The sequence below is a fragment of the Puma concolor genome, chromosome E1 (genome assembly GCF_028749965.1).
Source record: "Puma concolor isolate L17-30 chromosome E1, mPumCon1.1.hap2, whole genome shotgun sequence".
Taxonomy (NCBI): domain Eukaryota; kingdom Metazoa; phylum Chordata; class Mammalia; order Carnivora; family Felidae; genus Puma; species Puma concolor.
This window is the reverse complement of record NC_141680.1, coordinates 58007184-58028910: the sequence shown is the minus strand read 5'-3', so window position 1 is coordinate 58028910 and position 21727 is coordinate 58007184. Positions and strand designations below refer to the sequence as shown.

At 44.8% G+C, this 21727-nt stretch overlaps 1 protein-coding gene across 1 annotated transcript in view; it reads left to right on the top strand.

Annotated features, from left to right (window-relative positions):
- The window catches only part of GRB2 (growth factor receptor bound protein 2), a 74325-nt gene extending 52952 nt beyond the window's left edge, over positions 1–21373 (top strand). The window contains exons 3-6 of the mRNA XM_025927597.2: positions 7976–8073; positions 14422–14544; positions 17849–18017; positions 19204–21373. Coding sequence (XP_025783382.1) covers positions 7976–8073; positions 14422–14544; positions 17849–18017; positions 19204–19389 — 576 coding nt within the window. The 3' untranslated portion in view covers positions 19390–21373. The remainder of the gene's footprint in view (positions 1–7975; positions 8074–14421; positions 14545–17848; positions 18018–19203) is intronic.
- The last annotated feature ends 354 nt before the right edge of the window (positions 21374–21727 follow it).

Here is a 21727-nt window from a genome sequence, read left to right as displayed (position 1 = left end):
TGTTTTTTTCCTCCTTCCCTCCCTTCCTCTTTCTCTCTCAATTGTTTAAAGGGCAAAACGGAGCCCCTTTCACCACATGTCCCTAGTGGTCAGACGGTAGGCTCAACTAACAAATGCCCATTGGATTTCTTTACTTTGATAAATGCAATCCTCTCTTAAAAGAAAATAACATAAAAAAGTCAAAGATTTCAGACTCCTGGATCCCCAAAGAAATGAATCTTCTAGAAATACCCTTCTCAAAGAGAACTAAAAAAAGCTTTTCTTGGCACAAATGTTATACTTTTGCTGAGAGAGGTCCTCACCATAAGGTAAAATACCTCTTCTCTTGGTATCTTTATGTGAATACTTTTTTTAATGAATAGGCCTTTTTTTTAATGTTTATTTTTGAGAGAGAGGGAGAGAGAGAGCGCGCACACTAGAGTCGGAGGGGGGCAGAGAGAAAGGGGGATAGAGGATTTGAAGCAGGCTCTGCACTGACAGCAGCAAACCCGACACTGGGCTCGAACTCACAAAATGTGAGATCATGACCTGACCCGACGGACGTCAGATGCTTCACTGAGACACCCAGGTGCCCCTGAATAGGCTTTCTTTCAACCATTTATTTATTTATTTGTTTGTTTATTTATTTATTTATTTTTAAGTAAGCTCTATGCCCCATGTAGGGCTTGAACTCATGACCCTGAGATCCAGAGTTGCAGACTCTGCTGACTGAGGCAGACAGGGACCCCTCTTTCAACCATTTAATAAATAAAACGGTATAGTTTGACGTTTACACACAAAACTTCATAAATGCATTTCGTTTTTCTCAACTTTCTGGTCTCTAAAGGCCGACTGCCTGTCAAGTGTCTTGACTGGGCCATAGGTTCCCCGGCAAGTGTTGAAGGAGCTGTAGGCCTTCAGCCTGGAGACTGACCTGGTGGCTGAACTTGGAGAACTGTTGCTCTCCGTGTGCTTGGGTAAACAATTGAAGGTTTCTGTGGGACCAGGAACCTTAATTATTAAACTGCCTTTAAGTTGGTCATCTCATCATTAAAAGCTGAATAGCTTATCTACAGTGTGGGTGTTTTTCGTGATTTGGCACACAGTAGAGCAGCCAGCCTAACTGAGATGTTTTTCACATTGACAAAACCCGTAACAGACGGAGCGGTGATTGCAAAGCACTTATCTCAAGTGTTAGCAGTGAATCAGTGCAAGTCTGAGACCGAATCCATAATCCATGCAAAGGGAGTCTAAAGTTGAAGAGCATTCTAGGAGTTTCCAATAAAATACTCAACAGACAGCTGAAGACAACTGATTTAAAAAGAAAATTCTTTTTTAACGTTTATTTTAGAGACAGAGCACAAGAGGGGGAGGGGCAGAGAGAGCCAGAGACAGAACCTGAAGCAGGGTGCAGGCTCTGAGCTGTCAGCACAGAGCCCCACACGGGGCTCAAACCCATGAACCATGAGATCGTGACCTGAGCCAAAGTTGGACACTTAACCGACTGAGCCACCCAGGAGCCCCTGAACACAACTGATTTTTAAGTGGCTGTCCCAATGCAGTTACCCTAGCCAGGACCCTGTCAAATTTTTTAGGGGTTCAAGCCTTTTAAAAGCGTGTATGTGCATCGTGCGTGTGTGTGTTCTCCCTTTTCTAAGAACTTCAGGTTAATATGATGACCAGATTCTTGAAATCTGTCTTCACATCATGGCAGTTTTTTAGTATTGTTCCTGTAGCATTGATTGACCTTTGAAGAGCAGAGGAAACTCACTGGCTTTTGTTGAATTTCCATGATGCAGGGATCATATTGAAGTGGTATTTTGGGGGCCTTATGTGTAAGAGTCTAAATATGCAATTGCTCCTATCGTTCATGCACAAGTGCTCTTACACAAGTTGCTCTGTGAATTGATAAAACTCTGGATTGGCCTACTGTTCCATAACTGCACTACATACCTATTCTTTAAAAATCATGTTTTTTGTTGTTTGTTTACAAAAAACTGAATATGTTCAGGCAGGAGAATAGCCCCATATTTCAAATTACAATCTAAACTAGCAGTCTATAAACAAAATACTTATCTATCATTTTCCTAAAAGATACCTTTTTCCATAATTTGTATAGAAAGTTGAGTACAGTTCTTGTCTTCCAATATTGGTATAGAAGAGATGGGGGAAAAGAATTAGCTGTTATTGTAACCCTTGAACTCCGCATTTAAAATCTTTTTTGAAGTAAGCCCAGAGTCTTGTATTTGTGTGTTTTCAGAATAAAACAAGAATCCCTGCGCTCTGTTAATATGTGTCCTGCTGGTGCCCACGAACAGCATTACATGAAATTTAGTAGAGATAAAATTCAGTCCCCCCAGGATTGCCACATTTTCTATGATCTGATGCTGCTCATGTGTAAGGCAGAGTTAACTGTTGTGAAATTTGTCCACTAAGACAGCTGAAATGTAGCTCTGTACTGATTGCTACACTGTTTATCACGTTTTCTCATGAATCACCTCAGTAACCCCGGGAGGTGTAGGTATTACCACCACTTTATAGGTGGGGAAACCAAAATTAGAGAACAGGTCATTTGCCCAAGACCACATAGTTCACTGGTGAGACTGGAATTTGAACTCATGTGTTCAGCCCCTTGAATCCAGATCAGGTGGATCCTAAGAGGCCTGAGACTGAAATTTTTGACCTGACCTCCCTTTCCCTTTGCCCTCCCTCCCCATCTCTCCACCTCCTCCTTCCACTTGGAAAGCTTTGACTTGGTATAAATGGAAATTTGCATTGCTTTAAGAATGGTGTCCGATTGGGGGTGAGGGCAGCAATGAATAGTATCAAAATCACATAATGGAGAAACGTAGGACCACATGGTGAAGAAAGCTGTATTTCTGAGAAAATTTTTTCATAGAGTAGTGATAGTAAGCTACGATTGTGGGAGTTTCTGGAGTCTCGCTGTGTTGTTTTCTGCTTCCCTGTGTATTTGGGGGGTGAGAAGTTTGTGGCCAAAGTGTATGAGGAAGCCCTGGTGTGATTTTCTGATGTGTGAATTGGACCAGAATAGGACCCTGTTCTCTTGACTGAAAGATTTCTAACTATTTTTTCTTAATTAAGTGAACTCTACCCACCACATGGGGCTCAATCCGATGACCCCAGTGTCAAGAGTCTCCCATGCTGTACTGAGTGAGCCAGTCAGACACCGAGTATTTCTTTTAGTTGAAGTATGTTATGCATATAGAAAAGTTCATGTATCCTAAGTACCCAGTTGAGTGAATTCTCACAAACCAAACATACTCAGGTAGCCAGCATACAGTCAAGAAACGGAACATTAATGACACCTCGAAAGCCCCTGATATGTCCCCTTCCATGGACTGGAATGGTTTTAGGTGTCCTGTCTAAACCTCACATCATTCCTCATCTTTTAGGTGTCTTTCTGATTTGGTTCTGACATTATTTTCAGTCTTTTTGCCAAAAAAAGAAGAAAAAGAAGAAGAAAAGTCACTGAAACTTGTCACTTCCTCCTTTTGTAATCTCCTCTCTTGATCAGTTTGCTTCTGTTAAACTAGAGTGTTTTGTGTGGCTACAGAGTCATAATCTGAGGGATTATGAGAGTTAATAGAACCTGCAGCTGTGAGGTAAAAGCTGAAAATATTCCTTGGAATGTTCAAGACTGATTGAAGATTTGGTTGTTGAACTCCACCATCTATTTTCTTTAAGAGGGAACGAGTGAATGCGCTTGCCTTCCATCGTGGCGAATGGTGAGAGGGGCGCTTCCTCATTCTCAGAACTCTGATCAGGCTTTTTAAATTGCTAGCGAAGGATGTGAGTGTTCATGTAAATCCTTAGGAAGTTAAACCCAGTCTTTACAGGTGCAGACTCCTCCCCATATGGTTCTGGTCCCCTTGTCTGCTCCACTGTGGACTCACTTCAGTTGTTTTGTGTCCTTTGCTGTTTTAAGCATTTAGATGTGTGAATAAAACTTAATTTGTAAATATGTGTTCCATCATCCCAGCTGCAGGCTTGCGTGTCGTGCTGAGGTACCAGTGAAGCCGCTGGGTGGGAAGACCTGGTCCGTGCCTCCCAGGGTGGCCCAGGCTGGCAGATACACTGTTTCTCCTGAGCTGTGCCTCCAGCGAAACCAGTCTTCTAAGTTCTAGAGTAGAGAAGTTTAGAGGCATGCACAGCAACATTTTGACTTTCTGGTAAAGTGATATTCAAGGTGATAGAATGTTCCAGAAAACCAAAAATTTTAACTATTCACATACATTAAAAATAATCTAAGTGCATCAATTCCATATTTCCCTGCCTTCCTGGGGAGAAAATCATACTAAACACCAAGTAATAATTTTGTTTTGCAGAAAAAACCGTAGTTCTAAATTGCTGCCAAGTCTGAGAGTTGTCCCATAAATTCTTTTGTTAGGGAGGAGCATTCTTCAGGGGGGTTGTCCTTAGTAAAGGTGATAAGAATGTGCACCTATATGAACTGGTGTGTAACATAGTTATCCTCTTCTGCGAGGTTATTGGTCACAAATTAAAACTGGTCCTTTTCTGGCAGATTACCTTATTCTGTTTTGATGCCCAAATGGGCCAGAGCCCCCTCCTTGTCAGCCTGATTCTCCTCTTTTTCCAAGAAATCTTTAAGGTAGAGAATGCATCATTTCAGGAATTTTAAAGACATTTTGAAAAACTCTTATTCATAGGCCTACAGGTTTATTACTGATGTTACTGTTATTATTAATTAGGTAATTACTGGGCCACATTTTTCTATAAGCTCTTCTTTTTGGTAGATAACAGAATACTGCCTTTTTTTTTTTTTTTTTTTTTTTTTTTTAGTGTTTATTTTGAGTAAGAGAGAGTGCACATGTGAGCAGGGTAAGGGCAGAGAGGGCGGGAGAGAGAGAATCCCAGGCAGGCTCCACACTGTCAGCGCAGAGCCCCATATGGGGCTTGATCTCATGAACTGTGAGATCATGACCTGAGCTGAAATCAAGAGTCAGTTGGACATTTAACCCACTGAGGCACCCAGACGCTCCCTTAAGCAACTTCTGAAATCACTCCTTCACCCTTATGCTGTTGAATCTTCTGTGACACCGGCACGTTATGGGCTTCCATCCGAGGTCACCGCATCTTGGGTGACACTGGTAGAGAGTGACCTCACTGTTCAGGGATGCCAGCGCTATCATGGCAGGGAGCACCTTGGGAACACTTATCCTCAGTATGGGCTGTGTGACGGTCTAGCAACTGCTAGCCACAGTTCATTGTCTTTAAAATGCAGATTTCAAAATTATGAATGTATTTTACATGTATTGGTTTGTAACGTTGCAGTATTTAATAAAACTTAATGATTGGTTTAAAAGGGAAAACAGTAATCAAAAGTTTTCATTGCTGAAACTGCTGCGATTTACCAGTAGCTGGTTTTTTAGAGCTATTCACATTCATTAACTCTTGCGGGATTTGCCCTCTTAGCCTGCCCGCTGAAACTATCTGACACCTAGGGCCAGAGGCTGGCGAGCGTCACAGATCAGCACCAGGACTGTAGAACGCCTCAGGTTGTAACTTCTGTTCAGGAGTGAATTTGCTTAGAGCTGTTGCTGATGCAGCTTGGCTGTTTGTTGGGTAGCTGACCTGTCTAAAGTTGGGTCTTACTTTGGAATGTCAGTCCCGTCTTCCTCAACTTAAAATTATCACAAATCAGAAATGCCTTTAATATACCCCTCACCTACGAAAACATCATAGCTTCATCCAGACTACTTTCATTGTTCTGGAAACACTAACCTCTACTTGGGCAAAATCATGTAACACAAAGCCTATTTCCATAATAAAGTGCAGATCGTTTACATCATTTATTGCAAACTGTACTGAAAGAAACAATGGCTGGGTGTGTCTGGCTGGCTCATTCAGAAGAACGTGCTACTCTTGATCTCAGGGTTGTTGAGTTCGAGTCACACGTGGGGTGTAGAGATTACTTAAGTAAAAACAAAAACAAAACTTGAAAACCAGAGTGGCCGAATGGGTACAGAATGGCTGTCAGTGCATTAATTAGTGACCCTCAGGATTGCATGGCTGACTGGGAGCTTCAGCTGCTGCACATCACAAAAGAGAATAGGACCATGTATTGCTAGCCCAAGAAACTATCACAATTCAAAATTTGAAGTACAGTTTTTTCCTGAATGTGTCACTTTCACACCATGATAATGCCAAAAATTTATAAGTCGAACCATTATAGGTCAGGGACCATCTGTACCTACACATCATGCACTCTTAGCAGTCTAAGTTCTAATTTGATAATGAGTACAGCATCGTTCAGCATCTTGAATAAATCATTTGGTGTTTTGGTTGTGGTTTTTATTTTTATTTTTTAGAGAGAGCATGCACGAGCAGGGGAGGGGGCAGAGAGAGAATCTTTTTTTTTTTTTTTTCAAGATTTATTTTATTTTTAGAGAAGGAGTGCGAGAGAGCAGCAGAGGGAGTGAGAGAGGAGACAGAGGGAATAAGAATGAGAATATCTTAAAGCAGGCTCCGTGTTCAGCACAGAGCCTTAACACGGGGTTCAGTCGTACAACCCTGGAATCATGACCTGAGCTGAAATCAAGAGTCGGACGTTCAACCGACTGAGCCACCCAGGCACCCCTTGAATAAATCATTTTGTAAAGAATTTTACCAGCTTTCTTGGGGCGCCTGGGTGGCTCAGTCGGTTGGGCGTCCGACTTCAGCTCAGATCATGATCTCACGTTCCGTGAGTTCGAGCCCCGCATCGGGCTCTGTGCTGACAGCTGAGAGCCTGGAGCCTGTTTCAGATTCTGTGTCTCCCTCTCTCTCTGATCCTCCCCCGTTCATGCTCTGTCTCTCTCTGTCTCAAAAATGTTAAAAAAAAATTTTTTTTGTTTAAAAGAGCACGTGACTTTTGATCTTGCAGTTACGAGTTAAAACCCCACATTGGATATAGAGATCACTTAAAGAAAAAATAAACTTTAAAAAACATTTTTTTTAATTTTTTTAATTAAAAAAAATTTCTTTACAGAACTTTGTTGTATAGTATAGACTAACTGCCACTCTGCTGGTCCATCTACCTTTTCTTGTGTTCAGCATTTTGGAGTTGGGTTCATGTTTCTATTTTCTCTTTTAAGTCATTAAAATGCCTTCTGCTCTTTACCTTTTGTTAGAAATCTAGAGTTCAGAGGTGGCTTTTATACTCTATCTGTTCTCTTCTTATACTGTCATGCAGTATCATGGTCCAGCCTATCCATGTAAACTCTCAAGGAACAGTTTGGGATCTGAAAATCAATGTGAGATTCACTAGCTCATAACCTTGGGTAGTCATGTCACATTTGTAGAGGATGTTTTCAGTCTAGAGAATGCCGTGTTTCGGTTTTATGGGCTCTGGATCTTCCCCCTGAATTGGGCTGGGTGGTGTGCTTCCAGCATTTTCTAACTCAAACGCATTGTGGCCTTGAGGGTGAGTGAAGTAGGATTTGCTGTGCTTTTTCATTAAAAAACGATTCATGTATGAGGACACAAGGATGTACGTACGTGACACACCTGTTTGGTGGCTGACCTGGGATTGGATCTGTGATTCTGGAGATGGGTTCTAGAGAAGTCTTGAAGTTCTTTGCTGCTGCTTCTCCATTCTGCTGTTCTGCCTGCTTTCCTAGAGAGCATCCCTGTAGGGCTCCCTTCATTCTCCAGCATCAGTGCCTGCTGTTGTCCAGAATCTCCTTTCCCCTGTCATTCTCCCATCTGCATCTAGGGGTTAATGCTAGATGTTTGGGGGCCCCAGACTCTCATTTTCAGAGACTGTTTCTTTTTCTTTTTAACTAGAATATATAAGAGGTGGCAATCAGTTACGTCCATGTAACTGATCATACTTCAAATAACACCTTATACAAACAAACCTAAATGGCAACATTCATTGTCTTAGTGGCTGCCTTTTTAAGAATGATAAGGAGGAAAAAAAAAAAGAAAAGGAAATGATTGATTTTTTTTTCCCCCTTGTTTTCTTTCTTTTCAGGTTTTAAATGAAGAATGTGATCAGAACTGGTACAAGGCAGAGCTCAACGGGAAAGATGGCTTCATTCCCAAGAATTACATAGAAATGAAACCACATCCGTAAGTTGGGCTCTGCTAGTCTTCCAAGGGTCAGACCCATCTGCTTATTTCAAAGAATGTTTTTAAAATTGAGATCCTAGAGATAATAGTCGTATTTTTTATCTTCCCAGAAAATTAACAAAGCATGTTGATTTTGCATGTTAATAGTATGTAATGATAATACTCAATAGTAGTATGTTTTAGACTGATAATAGTTGCTGGTTATCTTTAATGAAGCAATTGTTTCATTTTTGAAACAGTAGTTTATATACTATTACATAATAATAGTACACGTTTTGGATTGATACTGTCTGTGATCTTCAAATAATAAAACAACAGTAATGCCACTCCAGGATTCTTTTTCACAAAACCCCTGGGGCCAGAAGTGTTTCATAATTCTACATGTTTTGAGTTTTAGAAAGGGTACTTACCACAGGGTCTTGTTGATACATTTGATTACCCTATAGGACTTTATCTTAATAATCTTTGTATCCCCAGAGCACAATGCTTGGCAGTATAATAGGTTTTCAGAAAATGCTTATTTTAATCACTACCCTTGCCTACCACTTAGTGTTCCCGCGTTAGAGAAAACAAAATAATCTCCCTACTCCAGGCTCTTGAGAGCAGTGAATTTTTTTCTCTTTTTCTCCCTAGGAACCTCCCCTCCCCCACCCAGTTTATGCTGGTAGGTGACATGGTGGGACCCTGGGAGCCCATACAGACCACAGCCTTCCCACCCTCACCCACCATCTCCTTCACTGGCCCTGCTCCTCCCTCGGAAGCAGTCTCTTCCATTCCTTGTACATCGGTGGGAATTGAGGCATCGTGCTCAGACTAGCATGCCATTGAGACACGAGGGAGGAGTCAGTTGTGTCTACTTCAGTTAACACAAAACGATAAGCCCTTTAGATGACTTGACCCACCTTGAATAGCAGCCCAACTGTCCCTCTCCTTCACTGTCACTGCTCTCATGGGTGCCCGTCATTTCTTTCCTCTCCCAAGCACTAGAGCGAAGATCTTAACCCCTCTAATCACACACCCGGCTCGGTGTCACAGAGCCCGAAGGGGCCCTTAAGATCATCTAGTTCATTTCTCTTTATCCTAGAAATTAGGGAAGCTATTTTTATTTCACTGCTATAATTTCAGTAACTTATGAATTTAGTTCTCATTATAAAAGACATTGTAGGAAACTGTAGAGCAGTACATGAGTTTCTCTCTACACACATACCCCTTTCAGAGGTGACCACCACTGGCAGTCAAGTACAAGCCAAATGCTGGGCGCCTGGGTGGCTCAGTCTTTAAGCATCTGACTTTGGCTCAGGTCATGATCTCACAGTTGGTGGGTTTGAGTCCCACATCGGGTGAGCTTGTGCCCTGCTCTGGGTAAAAACACAAGCCCCAGGTGAACCTCACTTCTCTCTCTCTCCCTCTCTGGCCCTTCCACATGTGCACTTCCTCTCTCTGTCTCTGTCTCAAATAAATAAGAGCTAAATGCTATCTTTTTTTTTTTTTTTTTTTTTTTTGAGTAGGCATTAAAAAAAAAAAATACTTCCAAAGGTGTCTGTGGAAGAGATTCCTGGACCCCTGTCAGTGGATTGCTAATACTCCTTATTTGAAGTCCCCATAATATTAGATCAGGGGTTTACGAACAGCCATGCCCGGGTCACTAAAACATGGGCACAAATGGTAATGACCAAAAACTCCAGAAGATGAACACAAGACTAGTACAGATGTCCTGGAAAGTATACTAAGGACAGCTTTGCATCCTTGTAACCATTTAGTGTCAGTATTTGCTTTGGGGGCTGTGGGAACTTTCCATGGACAGCATCATGGGATGCACTCCATGGGGAAAAGCAGTTGGGTAGTGGTTACCGGGAGTGGGGGGGACTCCTTAGATCACACAGTGGGAGCTCCCTCGGTCCGTATAAGCCAGGTAGTCTGTACACATCTGTTCTTTCAGTTATCCTCAAAATAGATCAAAGGTTGGCTAAACTCTGTGTAAAGGACCAGATGATAAATATTGTAGACTTGGAGAACTATTTGCGATATCTGCCATGTCACATATTTCGAATTTTTTTTAAATAACCCTTTAAAAATTTGTCAAAGTCTTAGATTGTGGGCCATATAAAAACTGGGCATATTTGGGCCGAGGGCCATAATTTTAATTTGCTGGCTCCTGCACTCAATCCAGTCATAACAAAGTAAACTTCAGTTCCTTTTCATTTCCATATTTCCGTGCTGAAAGGGAATTCAGCAGAATATCATACTGCAACTTTTATATTAAATAAAATGCCAGTGGCTCTAAATCCTTGTTTTTCTTCAAATTGTTGGAGGTAATGTAGGCGTTTCGAATCCAACTGTTGGGAAAACACAAGAAAGGCCTCCTTCCTCAGAAAGTACAGGTTACTGCCCCATTGCGCAGTTGATGGTTTAGCCCTCGAGGAAGAGTCCCTATCCTGCCTTGTCCTCTTTCAAGGACCCTAAAGAACTCTGGAATAATAATCTATCGGGAAGCATCCAGGACAGCCTCCGTGGTGGTGGTTTTTGCAGCCTCTGGCTGAAATGCGGGCAGTGCTTCTCCACTGCAGGCTCAGAACAAGGAAACCACATTGCTGAACAGACTGTGGCCATGGGTCTTTGCAGCAGTTGGCCTCATGGACACGTATTCTGTTCCAGGACTGCTCTGACTGGTCATCCATAGGTACAGGGTCCACGTCGCTCCCATAGCTGTGGGAGAGCACAGGGGATTAAGCCCCCCTTCCCTCTCCCCTCCCTCCTTCCTGTCCCCCTACCTTTAGTTTTTGTTAGGAGGAGGGAAGTTTCAAATGGAGTACGGCCTAATACAGCATTCAGGTTAACAAAGTAAACAGACTACCAAGTGATTGGTGGCAGAAGTGTTGCACCACGGGTTGTACATACTGGGGGTGGATCCAGATCTATGCTTTTCACACTGAGTGCATGTGGATGGGAGCCTGTGGGGTATAGTAAAGAATTAAATTGGACATGAGCCACCTCCTCTCGTTAGCTTTCTCCTTTGCTATTTGTGTCAGAGTATAAACCCAACTTTGAAAGATTTAAAAGATTGTGACGGTAGTCATGTTGTTACATATACGTGTCACTATTTCAATGTTATAACTGGGAGCGATTGCTTATGTTGTACGAATACCCCTTATGTTCCGGGACATCCATGAGAGGGAGAGGGGGAGAGAGGGAGGGGGAGAGAGAGAGAGAGAGAGAGAGAGAGAGAAGAGAAAGAGAGATTAGTAAAAACGGAAGCAGATACAAAAGAAGTATAAAATGGTCTCCAGCTAATTTTCTGGTTTTCCATCTGGGTGCTTATAATGAGTGTGTAAACACACTTTGTAAAAATCCCAATACAGAGTACTTTATTTCACTATAGTTTATCTTTTTTTTTTTAATTCTTTTTTTTAACGTTTATTTTTTTTTATTTAATGTTTATTTGTTTTTGAGAGAGAGAGAGAGAGACAGAGCATGAACAGGGGAGGGGCAGAGAGAGAGGGAGACACAGAATTGGAAGCAGGCTCCAGGCTCCAAGCCATCAGCCCAGAGCCCGACGCAGGGTTCGAACTCACGGACTGCGAGATTGTGACCTGAGCTGAAGTCGGACGCTTAACCAACTGAGCCATCCAGGCGCCCCCGTTTATTTATTTTTGAGACAGAGACAGAGCATGAATGGGGGAGGGTCAGAGAGAGAAGGAGACACAGAATCTGAAACAGGCTCCAGGCTATGAGCTGTCAGCACAGAGCCTGATGCGGGGCTCGAACTCATCAACTATGAGATCATGACCTGAGCCGAAGTCAGACGCTCAACCGACTGAGCCACCCAGGCACCCCAGGTTTATCTTTTTTAACTGAAAACAAAACTGAGTTAGTTTTAAGCTGGGGCAGGAAAACACTGGCCAGATCTACGAATTTGTGCGTCGGAAGCAAGGGTCTAAAATCGACCCCCCATAACTGCTGACAGTTGCTGCTGTGGGGACTTTGAGGGAAGTCTTGCTTTTTATTTTTACTCGACGAATATCTATGCTATTTTAAAATTCATATTATTTATACTTTAAAACGGGAGGAGAAGGGACAATACCTGCTTGGTGGGAAGATGTGGGGGGTTAGGAGAAAGAGCGGCTGTTGAGTGACTCCCCCCCCCCGCCCCGCCCCAACCCCGAGTCAGATGCTTACTGCCTGCAAGTGCATCCCACATTTGAAAGCACTAGAGATTAAAATAGAAAATGTGTTGGGGCGCCTGGGTGGCGCAGTCGGTTAAGCGTCCGACTTTAGCCAGGTCACGATCTCGCGGTCCGTGAGTTCGAGCCCCGTGTCGGGCTCTGGGCTGATGGCTCAGAGCCTGGAGCCTGTTTCCAATTCTGTGTCTCCCTCTCTCTCTGCCCCTCGCCCGTTCATGCTCTGTCTCTCTCTGTCCCAAAAATAAATAAACGTTGAAAAAAAAAATTTAAAAAAAAAAAAAAAAAGAAAATGTGTTAATGGTCTCAGTACAGTCAGCTGCCCTTTCGTAGTTGGAGATCATTCTGTTGTATTAATATGTGACGTCTCTCGTGCGGCCTGACTTTCAGGCCTGGAGGACTTACCCTTGAGTTACTTGTAGGAGCCAGAAGCTAGCTCGTAGCAGCTCCTCAGCAACCTGGCATTATAGTACTCAACGTGAGGAAGACACAAGAAGGTAGGTTTAGGAGTGTTTAAAGGTGAATCCAGCTAATAGCAGCTTCTGAACATATCTTCCCTAGCAGCTCACTCCATTTGAATGTCAGTATAGTATGTTACTTTAGAGGGGCGCCTGGGTGGCTCAGTCGGTTAAGCGTCTGACTTCAGCTCGGGTCATGTTCTCACAGTCCGTGAGTTTGAGCCCCGCGTTGGGCTCTGTGCTGACAGCTCAGAGCCTGGAGCCCTGCTTCAGATTCTGTGTCTTCCTCTCTCTCTGCCCCTCCCCTGCTCATGCTCTGTCCCTCTCTGTCTCAAAAATAAATAAAAACATTAAAAAAATTTTTTTTAGTATGTTACTTTAGAGATTCCGTACTGTAAGGTAGAAGTTAGATTTATTACTTTAACGGACTTTTTGGTACCTTTGTTATTACAGCTTATATATAAACAGACTTCCAAAGTACCATGTAAAGAGTCTGATGAAGCAGATAGATCTTTATTAGCTCTAAGTAATACCATTGCTTTTTATTTTTTTTTAATGTGTGTTTGTTTACTTTGAGAGAGAAAGTGAGCCAGGGAGGAGCAGAGAGAGAGAGAGAGAGAGAGAGAGAGAGAGAGAGAATCCCAAGCAGGCTCCACGCCTCCACACCGTCAGCATGGCACTCGATCTCCCAAACCGTGAGATCCATGACCTTAGCCGGAATCAGGAGTTGGATGCTTAACTGATCGAGCCACCCAGGCACCCCTATCATTGCTTTTTAAAATAGTAACACATTAAAGACAAATTTGAAAAGAGAGTATTGTTTTCACAGTTCACTCATCCTAATTAGTAATGGTTTTCGTGTGAAATAGGCAGCTATGACTTTAAGCTCTTTTCACCGGTTCTCCTCCTCCTCCTCCTCCTCCTCCCTCCTCCGCCTCCTCCACAGGCCAGATACTCCCATAGTTTTGCATGAATTCACCCACTTTTTCTTGTGGCCAAGGTGAATTAGCATTGAGAGCAGAAGAATCTGTAACCTGCTCCAAATGAAAAGCTGAATTTTGCCACTAGCTGCCTCTGCATAGGATAAATTATAATGTTCCTGATGGTTCCTAGAAGCCGACTCCGAGCAGTGATGGCAGAGAGCGGGGCCTTGAGAGGAGTGCCAGCCTTTGTGATAGCAGAGGCTGCTCTCTCAGAGCCTGACCCTCTTTGCCTTGGGCCCTGTCTCGAGTTTCTGGGCCTTCCGGTTTCCTACCTCCATTTCCCTTAATCCCACTGTAGCAAAACCGTGACCTTGGCAAATGGCTGCAAGTAGAGGCCTGTCTCTCCTTATGTGGTTCTTCCGGTGCTTCATATTGACAGACCCGGGCTTTCCCCAGTGCCCTGCTGATGAGTCAGTAGGGAGCCCAGTGGGCCTTGGCCCGGGAGGCCCATCTTTAAGTGTCTTCCTCTATAGGAAGAGTGGCCCACGATCATGCCTTATGAGTCACTTTCTGGAGAGTAGGGTAGGGAACAGTCATTTGAAGGGAGATGGTCCATCTCTCAAGGGAGAAGCTGACTTGAATGGCTTTGTGGGGCATGTTGACACTAGAGGGTAAAGAGGGAGGCCCCTTCCTTTGGCAAGGAGTGTTCTGTTACTCACATTTCGGAGGCTGGATATCCCGTTTCTTTGTGGGGAAGCAGATGTTGACTGGCTTGTCTTCCTTCCTTAGGTGGTTTTTTGGCAAAATCCCCAGAGCCAAAGCAGAAGAAATGCTTAGCAAACAGCGGCATGATGGGGCCTTTCTTATCCGAGAGAGTGAGAGTGCCCCTGGGGACTTCTCCCTCTCCGTCAAGTAAGTACTTCCCGCTCTGGTCTCCTGGAGTCCTCTCTCTGATGATCTGAATTGTGAAGCCACAGGCCGGGTGTCTGGCTACACACACCAGAGGTTAGCAACTGGTAAAGGATTGGCCTAAACTGTGTTGTACCGAGTCAGAAAGTTTTACATTAAAATAGTAATTTCTGGCTCCTCTTAAAAATTAGTTCTACCAGCACTGAGTTTAGAGCCCCGTGACTCCAGCGTTCAGTTGGTGATGCCTAGCTTGAATCTACACCGTCCTGGGCCTCTCACTTTACCTTTAAAAGGTTAACACAAAGGTTTGGGGGTGTTTTGCTTTCCCCTGTGGTAGATATAAATGTGAAGAGGAACTGGAAAGCAGGGAACGAATGGGGAAGGTGGGAATTTTACCGCCCAAGGAATCATGGAGGCCAGAAGTTGGAACCTTGAGGATTCAGAGCAAATCGCTTCTCATCTGTGAAATAAGGATTTTTAATCAGTGTCATTTCCATATGTGTTTTGACTCCATCTTTTTCCATTTAATGTATTATCATAGGCACCCCTGCCCTGGGAATCTTACACATCACTTATACATCATTTATACGACAGTGTGATTAGGTTACATACAGACCCAGATCACTGGGTGTTGTATGTAAGTGATGAGTCATTAAATTCTCCTGAAACTAATATTACACTATATGTTAACTAACTAGAATTTAAATAAAAACTTGAAAGGTTAATTAATTTTTTTAATGTGTATTTATTTTTGAGAGAGAGAGAGCATGAACAGGGTAGGGGCAGACAGGGAGGGAGACACAGAATCCTAAGCCTTCAAGCTCCAGGCTATTAGCTGTCAGCACAGAGCCCGACATGGGACTTGAATTCACAAACCATGAGATAATGACCTGAACTTAAGCCAGATGCTTAACCAACTGAGCCACCCAGGCACCCCTACATTGATTAGTTTTAAGCGAAGCCCATAAGACGATTTATTTGCCATTTGCACAGAATGTAGATATTTCAGTTTCCAGAATCAACTGAATATCTTGTTTCATTTTAGGAACCAGTACGGTTTTTGGAAATGTAGATTTAAACTGAATTTTTGTGTTCCTTTCCTCACTGAAGGTATGGGAGGCAGTTTTTTGTGATACAGTACTTCACAGATCAGTGTCCTATAGAGTGAGTTTTTTTAGTCCCAACATGAAAAAGTCAAACCGGGTCTAATTATTATTATCAGAATTTTCCTCTTCTACCAATGCCTTTTTTTTTTTTTTTTTTTAAGTTTCATTTATTTGAGAGAGAGAGGCAGAGAAAATCCCAAGCAGGCTCTGGCTGTCAGCTCAGAGCTCAATGTGGGGCTGCATCCCACAACCCTGGGATCATGACCTGAGCCGAAATCAAGAGTCGGATGCTTAACCCACTGAGCCACCCAGGTGCCCCCTAGGTGTTTATGTTGTTGAAGGTAGTAATAACATCTGTTTCAAATTTTATTTTTGAAACAGTAAATGCATGGGCTCTTTAAAGTTTTTTTGTTTTTTTTGTTTTTTTAATTTTTTTAACGTTTATTTTTGAGACAGAGCATGAACGGGGGAGGGGCAGAGAGAGAGGGAGACACAGAATCGGAAGCAGGCTCCAGGCTCTGAGCCATCAGCCCAGAGCCAGACGCGGGGCTCGGACTCATGGACCACAAGATAGTGACCTGAGCCGAAGTCGGACACTTAACCGACTGAGCCACCCAGGCGCCCCTAAAGTTTTATTTGATAAAACGGAATGGTTTCAGGAGATTGCCAGTGGCTACTGCGTGAGCATGCACAGTACTTACTGGTAATCAAGGCCTCCAACCTCATACCACCTGCCATGGTGGTGGCCGTCACTCAGAACTAACCCACGAGTAACTGCTTGTCCTCCTCGTTTGATAGTGTTTGATTTCTACTCAGATCAGCATAAAACGTAAGGAAACAGATGATGAAACACAGGATAACAAGAAACATCAAGGTAGTAATCGCACCTCAAGATACTCAGGGCCATGGTCTCACAGTTCATAGGATCAAGCCCCACATTGGGCTCTGTGCTGCAAGTGCAGAGCCTGCTTGAGATTCTCTCTCTCCATCTGTCTCTGCCCCTTCCTCTCTCTCTCTCAGAATAAATAAACAAACACTGAGAAAAAAAAAAAAAAACCTTCTCAAAGGAGATTCAAGAATCCACAGTCTCTGAGATGTTTCTCTGTTGTCAAGATGTGAGTCAGTGATGGAAAACACTGTGGTAGGTAACAGCTCACTGTCTGGGACCCAGTACACCTTTTAGAAACTGTCTGCCTCACACCAGTGGGGGTTAGGCTTCTGTGGCTTCTGTGGAGTCAGAAGTGTCTCTTGAATGTGGCCTCCTTCCTCCCGGTACACAGGGATTCCCATGAAATAGCAACACGGTTTCTGAATTCATGGAATCCCCTACTTGAGGCCCAGTGCTGCCACCTGCTGGGTGGTTTTTAAGAAGTTTTTCCATTTCTTTCCCCCTTTAAGACTGAAGGAGAGAAGAGACGCTGTCCTTCATTTACAGATGTTCAAGTGCCTTGTGAGGGCTGAGCACTGGTGCCCCTGCTGAGGACCCAGCAGTGAGCAGGACAGGCAGAGCCTTGCTGAGCTGCTGCTCCAGCCACGTAGCACTGTGGTCAGGGGCGGTCAGCACCCAGTCGCGGTCCCACTCCTGTGGGCTGATGGAAGAGGGTGATAGGCAAGCCTCTTAGACTTACTGTTCTGCTACGTCCTTTTGTTCTGATACTTTTCTCCCATGAGTAGAACTAAAATCCCTACGCAGGAATCATGACTCTAAACTGTCCCAGTTCCGGGAAAGTTGTTGAAAGTATGTCCAGTCCCTCCTCTCTCTCCTTCCTGTCCCACCTTTTTTCATCTTGAAATCTCACATAAGGTTTTAATTATTTTTTTGCTTGAAAAGTTAACGAAGTCACATTCTTTACCTTGAATGAGGTTCTGTTTGATGTGGTACAGTGCAGGGCACGCAGAGGCATGCCATAGGTTGGGCCATTCTCTTCTGTTTTACAAACATCTTCAGAATTGACCTGATGGACAGGGTTTCCCTATCTGGCCAGGGTACTTCCTGTCATCACTGGTAAGCATCAGTCCCCTAGAGGCTTCTCAGGAGCACTTGGTGTCCTAACTCTCCAGCGAGGGAGTCTTCTTGGGCCTCAGCGTGTGAGGAGTGTTGCCAGAATACTAGTCCTCACAAGACCCCTCCTTGATCTGATGGGCCGGTGACCCCCAGGGAGCCAGGACAGAGCCCTCTGACCTGTTCTCTGCGCCCCCAGGTTTGGGAATGACGTGCAGCACTTCAAGGTGCTCCGAGATGGAGCTGGGAAGTACTTCCTCTGGGTGGTGAAATTCAACTCTTTGAATGAGCTGGTAGATTATCACAGATCTACATCCGTGTCCAGAAACCAGCAGATATTCCTCCGGGACATAGAACAGGTGCCGCAGGTAAGCCTCATCAGAGAGACTGGGATCACTTTGAGCGATTCAGAGTAGCTCCTTGGGCAGGCCAGTACCTTCTCAGAGGATTACCGCCAGGGCTTCTGTGCTCATTGTTCAAAATACTACTTTTAGCTCATGTTAAAGGTTTGTGGTTGAAACAAAATAGTTTTGCCTTTTCCAGAGACTCCCTCGGCTGAGGCAGTGCGTTGCTGGTTACCACCTATGTCTCTCTAGGGAAACGGTCTTTAACGCTGTCCAATATTGTATCACTGGAAGCAAGTTAGAAGGAGAACCTCGCTTGTTGAGGGAGTGGAGTCCACGCTCATTCCTGTATTCCTATGTTACGGGGAGCTCCACTTTTGTTTGTTTCAAACCAATTTTTTTAATGTTTTTATTTATTTTTGAGACAGAGCATGAGCATGAGCAGGGGAGGGGCAGGGAGAGAGGGAGACACAGGATCCGAAGCAGGCTCCAGGCTCCGAGCTGTCAGCACAGAGCCCGACACCGGGCTCGAACTCACGAATCGTGAGATCATGACCTGAGCTGAAGTCAGACGCTTAACCGACTGAGCCACCCAGGCGCCCCTGTTTGTTTTATTTATTTATTTAAAGTTTTTATTCTGAAGAGCGTGAGTGGGGGGGGAGGGGCAGAGAGAGAATGCCAGGCAGGCTGTGCACGGACCGCACAGAGCCCAATGTGGAGCTCGAACTGACCTAAGCAGAAATTAAGAGTCGGACACTTAACCGACTGAGCCACCCAGGTGGCCCTCCACCTTACTTTATTTAAGCTATTGACTCTGTAAAACCTTAAGGACTGTATAAGCAATAAAGTGATGGGAAGTAAAGCCTTTTCAAAGCCTGGAGTTGTAAACCAAAGCCTGATTGCTGTTTCCCAAGTTCCTTCCCTGAGAAAGCAGTACTTTTTTTGATGGTGTGGTGCCCTGGCCGCCGTGGCGGAATAGACTCCAGCGTGTTCTAGCGTGTTGTGGGCTTTGGTGAAAGTACTCTGTACCCACGAGAGTAGACGTAGGACCTATAAGGATAAATGGAGGGGGAGGAGAAATGGGAGGTCATCTCAGGAGACATAAAGAGTCGCACACATCTGTTGCGCCCTTGTGACCAGTCCCACCTAGCAGGGGGCTGGCTGTGAGCAGAGACCCAGCATGTGCTCTTTCCCTGCCCCTCTTCTGCAGCAACCAACATACGTCCAGGCCCTCTTTGACTTTGATCCCCAGGAGGATGGAGAGCTGGGATTCCGTCGGGGAGACTTTATCCACGTCATGGATAACTCAGATCCCAACTGGTGGAAAGGGGCCTGCCACGGGCAGACCGGCATGTTTCCCCGCAATTACGTCACCCCTGTGAACCGGAACGTCTAAGAATCAAGAAGAGATTATTTAAAGAAAGTGAAAAATTTAAAACACATACAAAAGATTTAAACCCACGAGCTGCCTTAACAGCAGCCCGTGAGGGAGCTCAGAACACCTGGCTGGGTCACCTGGTGACCCTCTCACTTTGGTTGGAACTTTGGGGGGGCGGGAGGGGGTGTTGGATATAAAAATGCCAAAACTTACCTATAAATTAAGAAAAGAGTTTTTATTACAAATTTTCACCGCTGCTCCTTTCTCCTCTTTTTCATCCTTTTCCTCTTCTGTCCATCAGTGCATGACGTCTAATACCACATATAGTCCTAGCTGATGCCAATAATAAAAGAAAAGAAACCAAGCAGGCTGGTATTTTCTCTATGCAAACTGTCTGTCGTAGTCGGAATGACAGAAGAAAGAACAGCCGTCATTGTGCTCCTCGATGCACAGAGGAGAGGGCAGTGGGCGGCAGCCCCTGCTGGTCACCTTCTGCCAGAGGGGCGGCCCCCAGCCCCAGCGTCTTGTGACACAGTTGGAAATGGAGCAGGGCAAAAGGAAGGACTGTTGGCCCCTCACGGCTTCCCGAGAAAAGTCAACCTGAAAACCTTTGTCTCTTTTCTATGTTGTTTTCTCTCCACGTGGTATCATTAAGCACGTTGATTTTTCATAGTGCCTTTTTCCTTATTTCAAGAGTTGCTTATGAGTGGTGTTTTTTTTTTTTTTTTATTTGTTTTAAAATAAGTTAAAGACAGTCCAGAGCTTTTCAGCCAATTTGTCTCCTACTCTGTGTACATCATCCTCCCTGGGTAGGGGGAGGGAGAGAGGGAGTGGGGTAGAGGAGAGGAGGCCAGCACAGGTGGAGGGTGTGGGCATTTCTGCCTGTCCGCAGCCACGAGCCTGGAACGTTCAGCTTTAATATTTGTCCAGCCCTCTGGGGTCTGCAGTGGCACCTGCTGCCGGGGAAGGAGGAGAGGTTACAGCTTCTCCCACATCGGACTGGATCTGACCTAGGGAGGAGGGGGGTCAGAGTCCTTGACCTTGTGATCTAGGCTGTTGTCTGCCCCTCCTCAACTCCAGAGCGCCCACCGTCCTTCCCCCCACCCCCTCCAGACACAAAACCCTGGAGCCAGCAAGTTCCAAACAGGAAAGCCCAAGGAAATTAAAACGTCCCTCTGTGACTGTCCCAGGTTGTACTGTGTTCCAGCACTGGGGTGGAAGATGAAAGCTTCCATTTTTCTTGCTCTGAAACAGAGGTGTCTGTTCGTGGCTTTCTTCGTTTGTGCTGACTCCCTAACCTGCCCAGGCGAGCACTGGGGCAGCGTTGATGAAGTGGCTGGGTTTTCGTGTCTCTGTTCCCAGGGCGCTGTGTTTATAGCTGCTCCCCGCCCCCCCCCCCCCCCCCCCCCCCGGCCAAGGAAGTGTCTCCGTGAGGCAGGGACTGTTTGGGGAAGGACAAGTGGGAAATGTAGGAAGGCCGTGTCCATGGCAGAGCTCTCTCTGCACGCCTTGTCAGCTGCTTGCCCCTCATAGTGATGTGCCTGTGAACTTTCTCCACCTGATCCCATTCCTGCAACAAAAAATGGGGCTGCCCGGAGTTGGTGACGGCCTTTGGATTCTGAAGTCTCCAGTTGGTTGGAGGTTGGAGTCTCCCCTGGACTTTGGTTATGGAGCGGGACTCGGCCCGGAGTACTCAGAGGCCCCGGAGGCGGCTGCTCTTCTGGACGGAGCATCTGCCACCTCACGCCCTTTCTGGTAGCTTCTCCTTTCCTTGGTGATGATAAGAGGAATCTCTGGCATTCTACACCTGGACCATTTGATTGTTTTATTTTGGAATTGGTGTATATCATGAAGCCTTGCTAAACTAAGTTTTGTGTGTATATATTTAAAAAAAAAAATCAGTGTTTAAATAAAGACTTATGTACTTAATCCTTTAACTCTGCGGATAGCATTTGGTAGGTAGTGATTAACTGTGAATAATAAACATACAATGAATTCTTCACTCTGTATCTTTTCTCCTTTTTTTCCCCCTTTCGTCTTAAAGTAAAAACCTAAAAGCTCTGTCAGATGTCAGGACTCCTGTGTCCTGTTTTCTGACTCACCTAGCCCCTTGGGGAGCATGTGGGTCTTGCTGGGCCCCTGAATTAGGGATGCCCACACTCAGCTGTTCATCAGGGTCCCTGGGGGGCTTGTTCACAATGTGGATGCCCAGACCCCACCCTTGGGTGCTCCGAGATGCTTGAGGGCACAGCCAGGCATGCCTGGTGTTTTGGGTTGTTTTTTTTTTTTTAACGTTTATGTTTGAGAGCGCATGAGCAGGGGAAGGGGCAGAGAGATTAGGGGGAACAGAGGATCT